The sequence below is a fragment of the Hyla sarda genome, chromosome 2, assembly GCF_029499605.1.
Source record: "Hyla sarda isolate aHylSar1 chromosome 2, aHylSar1.hap1, whole genome shotgun sequence".
Lineage (NCBI taxonomy): Eukaryota > Metazoa > Chordata > Amphibia > Anura > Hylidae > Hyla > Hyla sarda.
In genome coordinates, this window is record NC_079190.1 from 65,790,483 (window position 1) to 65,808,066 (window position 17,584).

At 43.4% G+C, this 17,584-nt stretch overlaps 1 protein-coding gene across 6 annotated transcripts in view; it reads right to left on the reverse strand.

Moving 5' to 3' along the window:
• Positions 1-2,253: 2,253 nt before the first annotated feature.
• The window catches only part of TRPC4 (transient receptor potential cation channel subfamily C member 4), a 289,046-nt gene continuing 273,715 nt past the window's right edge, over positions 2,254-17,584 (reverse strand). For 5 of the 6 annotated variants that reach the window (XM_056561953.1, XM_056561952.1, XM_056561954.1 and 2 more), the window contains 5 exons: positions 15,447-15,642; positions 14,498-14,692; positions 14,159-14,200; positions 13,277-13,366; positions 2,254-3,723 (listed from right to left, as the gene is read on the reverse strand). In XM_056561953.1, coding sequence (XP_056417928.1) covers positions 3,049-3,723; positions 13,277-13,366; positions 14,159-14,200; positions 14,498-14,692; positions 15,447-15,642 — 1,198 coding nt within the window. In that variant the 3' untranslated portion in view covers positions 2,254-3,048. The remainder of the gene's footprint in view (positions 3,724-13,276; positions 13,367-14,158; positions 14,201-14,497; positions 14,693-15,446; positions 15,643-17,584) is intronic. The other variant, XM_056561957.1, reaches the window with a different exon arrangement.

The following is a 17,584-nucleotide window of genomic DNA, read 5'->3' on the forward strand; positions in this document are numbered from 1 at the left end:
ATGTTTATAGGAAGCGACTGATTTCAGTTATTTTTTCCAAAGGGTGTGCAACCAAATATTAAGTTAAGGGGGCCAATAATTTTGTCCAGCCCATTTTTGGAGTTTGGTGTGACATTATGTCCAATTTGCTTTTTTTCCTCCAGTTTTTGGTTTAGTTCCAATACACACAAAGGGAATAAACATGTGTACAGCAATTCTTTTCTGTGAGAAATACCATATTTATTGGCGTACAACACGCACTGGCGTATAACACGCACCCCCATTTTAAAAGGGAAATGTAAGTAAAAAAAATAATATGTAAAATAAATGACTTGGACTAAATGCCACATCATCCCCCCAACTTTGTTTTCTTCTGCACTTCAGTTTGGTCCCATCCCCTCCAGTGTCACATCATTCCTTCCCTTTTATCAGTCCCTGTGCCACATTTACCCCTCTCATTGCCACCCCCCCATGTCTCATCATACCCCCATGTCGCATTTTTTCCCCCTGTCATAGACCACCACTAGCCATACAGACATTAAGCCTTTAGTGCCTCCCCCACCATAATTTCCCCCTGTCTCATCATCCCCCACCCTTTCTCATCATGCCCCCTCATCATTTCCCCCTGTCTAATCATGTCCCCCATCATTCCCCCCCTCATCCCCCACCCTGTATCATCATCCCCCACCCTGTCTCATCATGCACCCCATCATTCCCTCCTCATCATTTCCCCCTGTCTCATCATCTCCCCCACCCTGTCTCATCCCCCCATCATGCTCCTCCTATGCTATTCTTCCCCTCCCTCATAATTCCCCCTTTCCCCTGCTTTTCATAGTTTTTTTTTATTTTCCTTACCTGGCTGCGCTTTGGCAGGCCAGGTCAGGCGGGGGGTCTTGTAGGCTATAATCAGTGAAGCAGATGAATGACATCCTCAGTTGGCTTCTCTGCGTGGCATCAGTGACGTCACTCTTCATTTCCTGCAGTTGCCCCGAGTCAGAGTTCAGAGTGCGGCGACTACAGGAAATGAAAAGTGATGTCACTGATGCCGCGCAGAGATGCCGGGAGAGGATGTCATTCATCTGCTTCACTGACCGCAGCCCGCAAGACCCGTCGCCTGACCTGGCCTGCCGAAGCGCAGCCAGGTAAGGAAAATAAAAAAAAATATGAAAAGCAGGGAAAGGGGGGGGGGATGAAGAGGGAGAGGGGAGGTAAGGAAAATTTAAAGCAGAGCAGAGAGGAGTCGCTGCTGGTATCTGATTTAAAGTTGCCACGGCCGTGCTGCTAATACTTAACAAGCAGCCGCTGCTGTGGCCGCTTTAAATCAGTGACCAGAAGGTTTATCGCCGTATAACACACAGGCAGGCTTTTTGCCTTAAATTTAAGTTTTAAAAGTGTGTGTTATACGCCAATAAATACAGTACTTCATTTTCTTGAAAAATTTCAGGGATGCCAACATTTACAGCCATGACTGTGTATGTATATATATATATATATATATATATATATATACATTTGGCTAAAATGTGGCAAAATATCTGTCAAAATTCACGATTTGCATGACATTTTTTGTGATACAAATTTTGGGGTAAGTTTCACAAAAGCTTTACTAAAAAAATGCATAGAAAATGTAGATGTTTATCGTGTCAATATTGATAAATGTGGGTCAGTCTGTACAATTTAGTGATATTGCATATATCTTAGTGTTGAATTACAGCCTGTACTATAACTGTATTTGAAAACAGCATTCACAATTCTACAGGCTTACTATCGAACATTTCATTCTACCAGGTATAGTACACTTATGTTATGTAGGAAGGTTGAACTGTCCCACTGTGTTATGTTAGATCAAGCTTCTCAATCTCATGTAGATCAGTGGTCTCCAACCCAGACCTCAAGGCCACCGAAAGTCTGGGATTTCAATGTTTCCATGTGCTATTTCAATGGAGTAACAGAAAATTAAAAAAGCATAATGTTGGTGGGCCTTGAGTACTGGGTTGAGAACCACTGATGTAGATTACAATAATATAAAAACTAAACATTTTGCACAAAGGTGGACTTATCTATTAGGGTAGAGTCATATGTAGCACAATCGAAGCAGGTTTCAAGAGCTGAAATTCCTTAAGCGGAAAATCTGCAATCGGATAATGTTGCTACTCATTGAAGTCAATGAGTTCTGGTTGCCGATTTTCAGCTACGGGACACCTACTGTGGATGTGCTACCCTTGCATTGAATACATTTAGTATCAGTATGTTCTTCAGATGTTCATAAAGTAATGACTAAACATAAAACATTTTATTTTTAATTCTCAAAATTAGTACAGAGGAAAAGAAGAGGAGTCATTCTTTTGTTCCTATAATAGTTGTCTTCTGCAGGATTTGTCCCAACTACCTTTCAAAAGATAAACTCCCCATTTTCATTCTAATTCGTGGAAAGAAGCAAATGTTAGTATAATTACATTATCTTGAAGATACGGACCATCCAATAACAGGGATGGTCTACAAAGTCTTTGAATACCCTCCACATTATTTTCTTCTCCCCGAGAAAAACAATGAGAACTACAGTATATAAAGTGAGGCTCCACCTTATTTATAGATCATACCCTTTGCTCCTATATAGATTGTGCAATACACAATGAAACATGCTGTACAAAGCATGTTCTCTAATATTCCCTGAGCTTCAAGTCTAATTCCGTGTAAAGAACAGTTTCATCAATACACTACAGTAGGTGCCTACAAGAAATAACTTACAATATTTTTTACCATCTTTCTTCAATGCGGTCAAAAGGATTATTTTGCATAGTCTAGCAAATGAAGGTATTTATATGGATATATATTTATACTGATAGTAACTATGGATTTTAAAAAAAAAACATAAATTCCAAGACAGTCTCCATTAGCAAACTGTTCATTGGCAAATCACACAATCCCTACTGGCATTCTAATCCCTATAGATGATCATATCTGTATAAACTGTCATCATACCCCAAAGTGACAATGCTTAAATCAGTCATGTAAGGAATTATTAAACATTCCAAATGCACTTAAAATATGTGTATGTACAGATGGTTATCACAGTCTTGTTATGGTATCTTGTTCTTCTGTGGAGGGTTCCTCTTGTGTGCTCTTTGTCTGTAGCTCTTTGCTTGGCATGTATTTGACATCATCTAGATGACTCTCCTCTACTAAACTGGGGCCACTGGCAGAAGGCTCTAATGGTAGACATTCCAAGGTTTCCCTATTACCTTGACTGCATTGTTCATTCAGTTTGTTAACATTTAATTCAGAGGTAAGTTCTTGACTTTTTACAGAATTCAATGTTTTTTCTGTCGGACTAGATATTTCTGGCTCTGGGACTTCCTCGGAAACTGAGTAGATTTTAGAAGAGCTCTGGTCTATGTTAGCATTTTTTACATGTCTGTGAAAAAGCCCAAAGCTTTTTATGTCTTTGGCAAATTGAATTTTCTTCGGCTTTTCCTTAGTCTCTGAAGCTAGCAGAGCAGAGCCGTTGCTCACATTGTTATGCTTATCGGTTGTTATCTCTGCCGTTCTAGGATGAATCATCGTGGTTATGTCAAAAAAGCTGAAGTTGCTCTTCTGTGTTCTACTTTTCTTCTCCTTGGGTTTAGATTTCTCTTCCCCTTCCTCTGATACATTGTTCATTTTAGTGTTGTGAAGATTTAATTTGTTTCCCTTTAACAATCCCAAGACTTCAAACCTGAAGCTGGAAATATCTTGCTTTAGTTCCTATAAAAAAATGAAAAAAAAATAAAAATGTGTGATTACCATGATAATACTTGTGCAGCTCTTTATCATTATTATTATTATAAACACGTCCAGGACACAGGGCGTACAGGTACACCCTCGTGTCCTGGGACTTAAGGACCTGAGTTAAACTGTTCTCACGATGTGGAGAATGGGTTAATCCCAGTGGGTCCCGGTTGCTTCGGGCAGCCAGGAATCACGGCTAATGCCGGGCACCGCCAATCGGGCCAATGCCCGGCATTTGCCCTTTAGACGCTGCGATCAAAGTTGATTGCAGCGTCTAAAATGAAACTAACACTATCCCGGCAGCTCAGCAGAGCTGATCGAGACTATCATGACAAAATCGTAGTGTCCCGATCAGCTTACTTGATGACGATAGGGTCCTCACCTGCCTCATCCTCTTCCATTCGGTGATCTGCTGCTCCATGCCTGCTCAGCAGGCTAGAGCAGCAGAGCGTCGAGAACACTGATCAATGCTATGCTATGGCATAGCATTGATCAGTGTAAGAAATCAAAAGATTGCATGTTATAGCCCCCTTTAGGGGCTAAAAAAGAAATTATAAAGTGTAAAAATAAAAGTTAATAAAAGTGAATGAATCCCATCCCTATTAAAAGTTTAAACCACCCCCCTTTTCCCATTTTTTAATAAATAAATTATAATTTTTAATTATAAACTAATGTTATAAAAATAAACATATGTGGTACCGCCGCATGCATAAATGTCCGAACTATTAAAATACAAGGTTAGCTAAACCGCACGGCCGATGGTGTACATGTAAAAAATACCAAAGTCCAAAATTGTGCATTTTTGATCACTTCATATACCATGAAAAACTAATAAAAAGCAATCAAAAAGTCCCATCAAAACAAAAATGGTACCAATAAAAAAAACTAAAGACCACGGCACAAAACTGAGCTCACATATAGCCCTGTATGCGGAAAAATAAAAAAGTTGTAGGGGTCAGAAGATGACAATTTTAAACAAACTTATTCTGGTGCATGTAGTTAGGATTTTTTTTAGTAGTAAAATAAAATAAAACATGAATTGGGTATCCTTGTAACCATATGGACCTACAGAATAAAGATTAGGTATCATTTTTAATGAAAAGTGCACTTTGTAGAAACTAAAGGCCCCAAAGTTACAAAATGGTGTTTTTTTTTTTTATTTCACCCAAAAATAAATTGTTTTTGGTTTTGCAGTAGATTTTGTTATTAAATGATTGATGTAATTACAAAGTAAAATTGGTGGCGCAAAAAACAAGCCCTTATATGGGTCTGTAGGTAAAAAATGTAATGCAGTATGATTTTTAGAAGGAGAGGAGGAAAAAACAAATGACTTTATTTCTTTTTTAATTTCTTTTTTGTCTTGTCCACAGTGCTCTCTGCTGACACCTTTGTCCGTGTCAGGAACTGTCCAGAGCAGCATAGGTTTGCAATGGGGATTTTCTCCTGCTCTGGACAGTTCCTGACACAGCAGAGAGCACATCCTGTGAACACAGCAGATTCAGTGTGTGAAGTTGTCGGGTGTGTCTCCTTTGAGCTCCAGACTTCCACACAGAGAGAAGCAGCGTTTTTCATCTACCTTCCCAGGGATGTAGCAGGCCCCTGGGGAGAGCTTTCCTGCATGGAGCCAAGGGAGTCTCGGGCTTCTACCTCTCGTTCCCGGCTGGCGAGAGGGGGGAAGATAGTATCTACAGCCGGTTTCAAGGTCGGGGTGAGGCGTTCCAGCAGGGCTCACAGAAATGCGGAGCCTGCTCCCCCGTCCAAACCCGAAGAACGCAAGGCTACAGACAAGAACAGCGGACCTTGTGCTACCCCTGAACCCCAGCAATGGGGGGTACAGGGTCCAAGGGAGTCTCTGGAGATGTATGGGTCACGGATCCAATCCAAGATGGCGGAGTATGAAGAGTTGGGAAGAAAACTTAGGAGCCTGAGGGAAGACCTGAAGTTTTCACGCTACCAGGCTGACAATGTCTCAGCAGGTAAGAGGCAGAAGTTTACTGTTCAGGTGCGGGCTCTGAAGGCAAAGGTGGCTGAGGTGGTGGAGGCCAGAAGGAACATTGCTGAGGATGCAGGGTTCGTTAAAGAAAAACTTTCTAACAATGAAAGATTTAAAGACCTGCGTGCATGTGCAGACAACCATGAGGACAGCAGTAAGGAGGAAGATGGAGAGGATGAAGGTGATGGAGAGTCAGGTGAAGCTGTGGAGAGTGAGGGGGATGCTGCCCCTAGTGCATGTGACCCCCAGCCCCCCAAGATAGCTACCCTGACCTCTATCAGGTGGCGTTACCTTCCAATGATGGGGAGATGGAGGATAGCTGTGAAGAGGACCCAGCTAGTGGGGGTTTGCTGAGAGCTATTGTGCAGCAGGAGTCACCTACCCGCTTTGAGGATTTTGCCTTTTGTGAAGATCTTGGCAAGAATGATGTAGTGAAGAAAAGGAAGAAGCAGAAAGTTCAGGAAATGGTATCTTTTGTTTTTCATTCATTCAAGCAGTCTGGGCCAGGCTGCTGGGCCCCCCAAACTGCCAGACCCTGTTCCTGTCGTGGACCGGGGCCAGCCAGGGGGGGTACAGCATGGCGTCTGAAAGGGCTGTAGGAGCAATAGATGTGAAGCCCACCCATCCTGCCGTAGGGAGGGGCAGGATGGGCTCATGGTGGGAAGTGGCGAGGCAAGCTATGCCGCCGCGTGCTCGGGGGGCGGTTCCCCGAGTGCTGTGGGCACTACTGGCGCTGCGGGGCACTCCCCTGTGAGGGGGGGAGTGTCTGGGCACCGTTGGCAGAGAATGGTGGGTCCAGGTGTTCGGGGTACTATATGTTCTGTGGGCGCTGCGGGGCACTCCTCTGTGAGGGAGGGGAGTGTCCGAGCGTCAGAAACCGCTGCAGAGCCCGTGTGGACAGGCACAGCTGGCACGGTGGGGATTCCCTACGTGTCAGAGAGTGTGGGCGGAGCTGGGGTGTGCCTGGGGGGGCAGCTCCAGACTCCAAAAGGGACATCGCCCATGGAGGAGGAGCCATTAGCATCAACCCCAGCAGCAGCTAAGACAGCAAAGAACATTATTAAACCAGCTATACTACAAGTCCCAGCCAGCCCAGAATCTGTTAGGCAGGTAATGAGTGGATGATGTGAGAATGCTGAGTGTAGTAGTGTTGTGGATGAGAGGAATGCATGTGGGAGTGTAAGTGGAGTGAATGATGGTGGGAGTAGTAGTGGTAAGAGTGGAAATCGGATATGAATGGGAATAAAGATGGGAGTAGTTGTGTGAGTGGCTGTACTGACGGTTCTGGGTCTGGGTCTGGTCCGGCTGTAGTGACTGCTCCTAGGAGCTATGCCAATGTCACTGCCGGGGGTTCAGGGGGGTCCCCGTCTCTATCCGGCTCTGGAGGCCACTTGCAACAGCGCCTCCTGGAGGCTCTACGCAGGAGCGACAGGTCGATCCAGGTAGAGGGAAGGGGTGAGGTCGACCTGTCTTTCGGGATAGAGAGGCACGGTTTGGGGTCTTTCCGAGAGCGGAATGGGGAGGTGGTCTGGTCCCTTCCGACAACCGGGCAGGACAGTAACCGTAGGAATGTGGTCCGTCTGATTTGGAGGGGCGAGGATGCTTGCCCACCTCGCTCTAAAGTGGTTGAGCTCCTCCTTCAGATGGAATTCAGGGCAAGTGACATCTTTGCCCTCATTTACCCCTACAGTTCATCCGAGTTTGATGTCAGTTTCGTACGCCCAGAGGGTCTCGAACTCTTCTGGTCAAACTACGAAGTGGCAAAGAACGAGCCCGGCTGGCGGGATTTTGCCGTCGGGAGACCAGGTTGTCAGATCTGGAGGCGCGGTCCCTCCCACTGGTCTCTTGCGGCTGAGCCGTATAGTGGGGTGGCGTTCCTTTTAACTGCTCCTGTTGAATGCCGACGGGTTATTGAATTAGAAATGGGGAGGTGCCTGATCTTAGATGTCTTCATGAAGGGACAAGAGCTCCGGCTTATTAACATCTACGCCCCGCAAACTAAGCGGGGCCGTAAAGATTTCTTTATGAGGATTAAGCCCTTTCTTTTTACGAGTCGGCAGGTGATCTTTGGAGGGGACTTCAATAATGTCACAAGGTCCCAAGATCGGAGAGGCTCCAATGGTCCGCTGACTTGCGATAGTGTGGCGCTGATTAGCATAGCTAGAGAAGCTCGCCTAGAGGACGCCCAAATCCGGAGCCCCTCGGGCCACGCGGGTTTCACCTATCAAGGTAGTCGCAGATCTAGGATAGATAGGTTTTATTTAAAGGGGGAAGCAGTCTCTTCCGCAGTGTCCGTGGTTGAGGTGGAGTTCTCCGATCACTGTGTGATGAATGTTTCAGAGACCCCCCGGATGGGAAAAGGTTATTGGAAGCTGAATTCCTCCCTCCTGGAGGAAGCGGAGATAAGACAGTCCTTTGAGGATTTTCTTCAGAGCCAGGTACCTTTACTGGGCCTATGTAGTAGTAAGTCAGAGTGGTGGGAGATATTCAAGAAGCGGGTTGCGGGGTTCTTCCGCCAGCTCTCGAGCCTCAGGTCCCTGAACAGGTATCGCTTGTATCAGGGTCTGAGGAGGAAACTCGAGCTTCTCGTTTCGACTGGAGGTAGCCGAGAGGATATCTCCAGAGTGAAATCCTTGCTGATGAGGTGTCAGCACGCATCTTTGGTTTTTGAGAGGGATTTCGGGAAGTACCGCTCGCCCGACCCTTACAGAAACTGGAAGATGTCAGTGAGTACTAAAATCATTTCAGGACAGATTGATTGTACAGGATCACTGAATCTGTCCAGATCAGGGATCTTGGAGGTCGTCAGATCCTTCTACTCGCACCTCTTGGGGAGGAAGGATCTAGATCGAGACAAGATGTCGGTTTTCCTGGCTGAAACCATTCCTGAGCCAGGGGTAGACCCCTCTCTCTTGGCGTTTTGGCAGAAGAAATCAGGGAAGAGGAAGTGAGACTGGCGATCGAGGGGCTTGCCCCCAAGAAGTCGCCAGGTCCGGATGGCTTAACATCCGAGTGGTACAGGACCTTTAAGGAGTCTTTAGCTCCCCTCTTGACTGAAGTATTCAATGAGTGTCTCTCCTCGGGCACTCTGCAGAAGTCAATGAGGAGGTCAGCCCTGATTCTGCTGTCAAAGGGTAAAGATCCTAGCCGTATTGAGAATTGGAGGCCCATAGCTCTTCTCAATGCAGACAGGAAGCTTCTGGCCAAGATACTGTTTAATCGGCTGGTGAAGTTTGCACCCCGGCTCCTTTCAGGGGCTCAGCACTGCTCTGTTCCAGGCCGGAGCACCTTAAGTGCTACCCTTAGTGTCAGGAAGGCAGTGGAGTGGAGTAGTGCAGGTTTCTGGAAGGGGTACTTGCTGTCCCTGGATCAGGCCAAGGCGTTTGATCGGGTGAACCATGAATACCTCTGGTCCGTCCTCCTGCGATATGGCTTACCGAGTACTTTTGTTAATTGGCTTAAGATCCTGTAAGCAGGGGCAGAGAGTTTCCCGCTGGTGAACGGTTGGTCTGGCCGCTCTTTTGAGGTGGGGTCCGGAGCCTGTCAGGGTTGTAATTTGAGCCCGCTTTTATACGTGTTCGCAATCAATCCCTTCATCAGGAGGGTAGATAGTGGGCCGTTGGCGGGAGTCGGGATGAGTCTGGCGGAGCTGGATGTCACCCAGAGAGTGGTGGCGTACGCTGACGATGTCACTATTTTTGTCTCCTCAAGAGAGGGGTTCAATGTGGTGCTGTCGGAGGTGGACCGCTACTTGGAGGCATCCGGGTCTAAGATCAACCAGGATAAGTGTGAGAGTCTATGGCTGGGAGGGGGGGATCCCACGTTTGATCTCCCGGACACCCTTCCAGGGCCCCAAGAATCAGCAAAAGTCTTAGGCATCACTTTTGGCCAGGATGCTTATCCCACCAAAAACTGGGATGGTAAGCTCCAGGATGCCGCTCAGAAGGGGGACCAGTGGAAGGTCTGGTCTATGACCCTCAGGAAAAGGGTACACCTGATCAAATCGTACCTGCTCCACTTGTTTATCTATCTGAGCAGCGTGTGTATCTTGCCAGAGGCTTACTATACTAGAATCTACAGTCTGTTTTTCCAACTGTTATGGGCGAACAGGATGAAGCTAGTCAAGAGGGAGGTTACGTACCTCACGAGGAGACTAGGGGGTTTATCTATGGTAAACCCTGTGGTGTTCTTTACAAACACCTTCTTGAAAGCTAACATTGTAAACATCTGGAAAGAGAGGGCTCCTCCATGGGTAATCTCCTGCAGGGAATGGTTTTGGCCTTTCTTCCAGGAATGGGAGAGAGGAGGGCAAGTGAAGGACCTCCGTATGCCCCACGGATATCTTCCGGCTTATGCTACCCCGACTCTGAAGGCGATACGTCGTTGGGGTCTGGGAGTGTGGGAGATCAGGACCCAGTCAAGGCAGTTCCTTGACAAACGGGTTCTGTTGACCCACTTCCAGAAGCCTCTGGCACTCAGGGACTGCCCAGGTCGGGATCTGAGGGTGGGGTTGTAGCTTTTAAACATGAAAAGGATCCCCCAGAAGTTTTGGGACTATGTGTAAGGGACAATTTGAAGTGTAGGAACTCTGATGATCGGGGATGTCCCCGAGAAGAATGTGGGGACACGCTGGAAAGCATGGACCACTTCTTGCTTCACTGTCCCTTTAATATAGGGGTCTACAACCGGGTGGGCGCTTCCATCGGCTGGAGTCAACTTGCCGGCCTTACCTACCCGGAGTGGGCTTATGGGGCATTTAGGAACCTGGGTGGCCGAGACTTAGTGGTTAGGTACTACACGTGGAAGGCACAGTGTTTAGTGTCGACCCAACAAAAAATCCTCTCCGAGGTGGAGGTCTGTAAGAATATCACCAGTGACCTCGGGAAGATCAGATCTTTGGAGTATGGCAGTCTTGGTACCAGTAGGGCTTCTCTCCTATGAAGAGGGTTTTCTTTTGATGTGCCCTAGGTACTAGACCTTTTAGGTAGAGTACCTTTATTTTGGTTAGGGGCAGTGTTATAGGGATAGTGATAGGGTGAGACCAGGGTCAGTTTTAATGGAGGGATAGAACTAGAGAAAATTGTAGGGGGGAGTTAGGGAAAGAGTTAAAAAATTATTTGATGTATCAAGTCTGCCATCCTTCTTCCCGGTGGTGGGCTAATGCATGTGCACGCTAACTTTTTGTTTTGTTTTAAGCTGATATGGTAAGAAGGGCTTACAGGCGACCAAACTTGGGCCTAAGGTGGTTTTGGTTCAGTGTGTATATGTTAGTATGTATAAGTTTGTGTGTAAGTTGGTTGGGAGGAGTACTAGGTGGGGAGGATATATTTGTGGGTGGAGGTGTTTTGCTTTTTTGGGGGGGACCTGACATGGGTCAGTTAGGGACAGGACTTTGTGTACGAACGGTATGGACTCTGATCTATGTACAGGAGGGGTGGTGTGGGAGAGGGTACAGTTTTAGTGTAGGGATTTTGGTAGGGTTTTCTACTGTTTTTGTAGGTTTTCTCTAGTGTATATTTATTTTTAGTTAAATACTATATTATTATGTTCATGTGATTTTGTATGTATATTGTTTATATATTGTTTTTTATATTATAGCATTACAGTAGTTATGGCAGTCGGACCAGTTATTATGTTGTTACGTGGTTTATTTTGTTTATTTCAGTTTATTTGGTCTAGTATTTTTTTTTATTTGTTTTGTTTTGTTTTGTAGCCAGGTAGTGCAAAATTTTATGTTTATGTTTGCTAAGCCAAGTTGTGCTTTTTATTTTTTATTTTTTGTAGTGGTGTGCTTGTTATATTTTCTGTTTTGTTTTCTCGTTGTGTTTCCCGAGTATGGATGGTTTTGAGTTGTAGCGAGGTAGTGCTAAATTTTATTTTCATATTTTGATAAGCCAAGTTGTGCTATTTTTATGTTCATTTATGGTATGCATGTGAGTGTGTTGTTTGGTTCGGTTAGGTGGGTTAACATATTTTAGGTTTTTGTAAAGCTGGGCTGGCCAGTTAGGCAGGGTTTTGCTTTTGTGTTTTGGTACCAGTGTATTTCTTATTTATGTTATAGCTGGTTAAGCTTGTTTTGTGTTTTTGTATAAGTTTTGTATTTTTATAATAAAAAAAAGAGTGTCAGCAGAGAGCACTATGGACAAGACAAAAAAGAAATTCAAAAAGAAAAGAATTTCCTCTGTAACATACAGCTGCTAAAAAGTACTGGAAGGGTAAAGATGTTTTAATAGAAGTAATTTACAAATCTGTTTAACTGTCTGGCGGCAGTGGATTTAAAAAAATATATATGTTTTTCACCGGAGTACTCCTATAATAATAATAATATATTCATCATCCCCTAATGGATTTAAAATACAAAAATATTTTACTCTTTTTTGCTGTGTGAACCGGATACATTAGAGCTAGCCTGGGCCATCAGGATGCTGATAAATTCCCCCAGCGGACCCTGAACAACTAGAGATGCAGACACATTTTTTTCTTTTGCCATGATTTGGTCAAAATTTCAGCATTTTGCTGCATTTTGTAGCAATGATAGCAAACTACAAAGAGGCAATCAATACCTAAAACTTAAGAAGATCTAGCTCCTGGGGAGTAGGAGGAGGTAATAGCAGTTGTCATTGAGGCGAATTTGTGTGTGTGGGAAGCAGTGGGAAGCAGTTTGTGGATGAGGGTCTTTTTAGTCTGATTTACAAAAAAGTAGTAAAATATGAAGTAAGCTACTGTATACATATATAGTATTGTCACAATTGAAATAACCTGTAGCATACAGCTATAATTACATCTCATGGCACTCCTTTGTGTTTGGTACGAGCTTGAAATGCGATGAGAAGTGCCATAAGATGTAATGTTATGAACTTTTATGAATAAAGCCTATTAAAAGTGAGAGAAGTGCCAGGTTTGGATCCTTTTTTTTACTCATTCTGTTTACTTGTTGGCCCAATACACTCCAGTGTGACACTGGGTACATTCACTGTCAGTCAATCTAACCACTGTTAGACAAGACATTGATGTGCATGGTTCTCAGTCAGCTTTCTAGTATGTCTGATTTTCTGCTGAGATTGTTAAATCTTTCTCCAGTTTGTCAGTACACATTTTAAATAGTATATAACTTTATTTACTATAGTTAATAATACTAAGTCTATGGGACTTCTGGTAAATCCATATCCTGATCGCTTATAAAGTGGCAGGAGTACCTCCAACTATGTAACTATGTACTGTAGTACAAAGCCATACAGGCTCTGCCGTGTTTATGAGTTCTCATAACTATGAGTTTGCTATATTCTTTGTTAGATTGCATTAGAAATATTGCACTACAGATTACAAAATATTGTAAATTATAAGGAAGAAAAAACTGTATGCATATAGGGAGGCATGTATACTCCCCTCTTCTCTCATATAATGAATGCATTTAGCTAAATGTAATCCATCAGTCCATTATTCACAGAAGAATGGTAAGGTCAAATTGTAGAATCTAAAGAACGCATAATTTTAACTGTAAATAAACAGTTGAAACCGTAACATAGAAAATTATACCTTAAAGTTTTCTTCTGTTAACCCTTCTTCAGTCTTAGCGTCCCTGATCATTGCAGCAACATATCTCTTAACAAGATTCCTCATAACCTCCTGACACAAGAAGATACAATGTATCAAAGATTTTCATATTCCAGTGTAATAACCAATAAATGGAAGACAATAATGAAGTCACAAAACAGGTAAAATAGCAATGAAAATGTAACATGCTTTTCATCCTCAGAATGCTAGTGTAATTTAGAGTATCTGGTGTTTCTGAATCTAAAGAAGGCTTTCATTTACATAGAGATAGTGGCACTACGCTAGGGCAAGAGGGTATGGTGCCACAATAATAGAGAAATTTGAGTGCTTTCTACTATATTTTAGTATGGATTATTGGAAACATATTAAAGGGTTAATTCCAGTTTCAGCAAATAAATGTTATTCTATGTCTGTTGAAAAGTTCTACAAGTTTTTTTTTTATGTTGGGAGTTTAATGGGACTGTACCCTTACAGAACAGACATCAGAGTTTGGCAGTCCTCATTCCAAGGACATCCATACAATTGACAGGGGCTCAAGGGTGCAGTTAAAATGGTGAAACTGCCCCTTGTGTATGCCCCTGCCGTAGTCTAAAAACCACCTCCTGGCACATGAGACATTTAAGCATCTGCTCTGTTTCTCAAACCCACCAGAATGTCAATATATACTAAACAGGTTTATGTAAATCTAAGAGTGATTATAAACTGCTGCCACCTATAGGAACAAATGAGAAAAAAAATATCCATAGATTGCTCATATACACTTTCTACCACACAAAATACTAGTAGTCATCATAAATAGGTATTCTACAGATGTAAAAATATTTTAGTTAACTTAATTTGTGAGACTGTTTAGGAAAAAGTCACCTGATATTGGTTGTGTCTTCTGAGATTGTCTGCAGCTCTTCTCTGTAAAGAAAAAAAAGAAAAACATTTATACCACCTGTACAAGTCAATTGTCTATGGTGAATTGTCTATTGTATATCTATAAGCTGTGAGCCTTCTTCAATGTTTTTAGTTGAATGTCCTTGTGTTGGCCACCTGCCATTACAGGAGACCAGGGGTGGAATATCAAGAACACAGTAGTACATTAGGCTATTGATGCTTTCTTCTACGACACAAGATTACGGCACTCTAATTGCATATATTTGAAAGCAAAATGTTTGCCCGCTCTACTGCCTTCATATTATGATTTTAAGTACTCACCCCTAATGCCCCAAAACTTTCAGGCTTTTTTTTTGTGTACTTTTTGCATATTTGCTTCCGAACCCATTTACATAGGTACCACAGAGATTTTGGACTTGGAATGATATTAAAGGGAGTAGGAAGTGTCGCTCCTTCTTCAAAGTAACTCATCCAGAGCTTTGTTCTTGCAAACTTCCATTCAATGTCTGCATGATCCTAGGAAAAATTTAAAATAAGAATGAAAAATAGAATGTGTGCATCAAAATACATTCATCCCGATGGCTTCCATGTAATACCAAATGTAACCTGAAGTAGGCACCTAACCTCTCATGTAAAAGTTGTAGTATGTGGTTAAATTTCTTATTTGGTATTAGCAAATTTGATCAGAAAGGGAAGGAAGTATTAAAATATCCCATTGCACATTATGTATATAGCTTTAATGTAAATAACTAAATTATAGAGACAACCTGCTTGTACAGAATATGTTATAAATGAAAGGTTCTCCAAGAATGTGTCCATCCCCAAAAACCCTTCTTTTTTGATGAGCCTATGGTTGGGGCCTGTTATGTGGAATGGGGTTTTCTAAACAACTATTATTATCTAGTGAAGGAAAACTTAGTAGCATTAAATTAAATCAATGGTCCATTCATGTAATCCACAGATGTTTCCGCCAAAAAGAAACCTAGTAATCTTTTATCTTCCAGGGTTTTGCAGGGTCCAAACATGGCTCGTGATTTTACAGTATCAGCAGAGGTGCCATTTCCCATCATTCCTGGTAGAATATGAGACATAACTTCCTAATCAGCCACCACAGCCTCATGGTTAAACATAGCTTGAGATCATACAAACTCCATTGAAAGGTCAACAATTCACAGCTGTTCCATCCTACTTTAGTGGAACTTTTCCATGACAATAAAAAAATAATAATAAAAACTTAAAAAAAGAATCTAGAATAGAAAGTATATCTTACAGCAATGAGCTGGTAGGAGTTGTTCATCATGGCAATAAGCATGTTAAGAAGAACGACCAGCGAGATGACATTGTAGGTTCCAAACATAGTTGCACCAACAAATTCTGTGAAGGTGTGGTTAGCTTGGACTTTTGTAACATAAAGATTGATGAGTCCAAAAATTGACCAAAACAGGGACTGCAATGTTTCAAACAACCTAGAATAATGAATAAATAAAGAAATAAGCAAATAAAGTTTATAATCACAATGATATTGTCTAAAAGGGGTATTTATCCCCTATCGAAAAAAAAGGGGATAAGATGCCTGATCATGGGGTGTCCTCCACCAGGACCCCCCGCGAGCTCCCTGCAGGCTTGGAAAATGGAAGTTTTTTGGACTGGAGCCCCCTCCCATAGACATGAATGGAGGCGGTGTGACGTTACGTCACGCCTCCAGTCCAGAACACTTTCGGACATAATGTGGGTGCTGCAGGGAGATTGTGGGGGGTCCCAGTGGTGGGCCCCCCAGGATCAGGCATCAAAGGATAGGGGATAAAATGTCTAAAGCCAGAATACCCCTTTAACATAACTAATATAAAACATAAATGAAGGGCATTTCCAAGGACATTATAATTCTAAAATATGGACAAGTGTTAGTCAGTTGTCTCCCAAACAATGATGAGGAACTAAGCACTTCAGTCTATAAATATATTGACTAACCAGGCCAAGGAAATCCTGCTTCTTATACGCTGCTCAAAAAAATAAAGGGAACACTAAGATAACACATCCTAGATCTGAAAGAAATACTTTCGTCTTTACATAGTTGAATGTGCTGACAACAAAAAGCACACAAAAATTATCAATGGAAATCAAATTTATTAACCCATGGAGGTAGAGATATGGAGTCACACTCAAAATCAAAGTGAAAAACCCCACTACAGGCTGATCCAACTTTGAGGTAATGTCCTTAAAACAGGTAGAAATGAGGTTCAGTAGTGTGTGTGGACTCCGTGTGCCCATATGACCTCCCTACAATGCCTGGGCATGCTCCTGATGAGGTGGTGGATGGTCTCCTGAGGGATGTCCTCCCAGACCTGGACTAAAGCATCCGCCAACTCCTGACCAATCTGTGGTGCAATGTGGCGTTGTTGGATAGATTGAGACATGATGTCCCAGATGTGCTCAATCGGATTCAGGTCTGGGGAACGGGCGGGCCAGTCCATAGCATCAATGCCTTCCTCTTGCAGGAACTGCTGACACACTCCATCCACATGAGGTCTAGCACTGTCTTTAATTAGGAGGAACCCAGGGCCAACCGCACCAGCATATGGTCTCACAAGGAGTCTGAGGATCTCATCTTGGTACCTAATGGCAGTCAGGCTACCTCTGGCAAGCACATGGAGAGCTGTGCGGCCCCCAAAGAAATGCCACCCCACACCATTACTGACCCATTGCAAAACCGGTCATGCTGGAGGATATTAGAGGCAGCAGAACGTTTTCCAAAGCGTCTCCAGACTCTGTCACGTCTGTCACATGTGCTCAGTGTGGACCTGCTTTCACCTGTGAATTTGCTAATCTTGGTGTCCTCTGGCAAATGCTAAACATCCTGCACGGTGTTGGGCTGTAAGTACAACCCACCGTCTGTGGATATCAGGCTCTCATACCACCCTCATGGAGTCTGTTTCTGACCGTTTGAGTGGACACATGCACATTTTTGGCCTGCTGGAGGTAATTTTGCAGGGCTCTGGCAGTGCTCCTCCTGCTCCTCCTTGTACAAATGTGGAGGTAGCGGTCCTGCTGCTGGGTTGTTGCCCTCATATGGCCTCTTCCACATCTCCTAATGTACTGGCCTGTCTCCAGGTAGCACCCCCATGTTCTGGACACTATGCGGACAGACACAGCAAACCTTCTTGCCACAGCTCGCTTTGATGTGCCATCCTGGATGCGCTGCACTACCTGAGCCACTTGTGTGGGTTGTAGACTCCGTCTTATGCTACCACCAGAGTGAAAGCACCGCCAGCATTCAAAAGTGACCCTATATATTTTTGGTTAGATTTACCAAACTTTTTTATCCACTTCTTCGCACAGAGCTTTTGGGTACAAATACAGTAAAATCTATCACAGCATTCATTTTGATTTATCTTCAAAGATAAGTCAGAT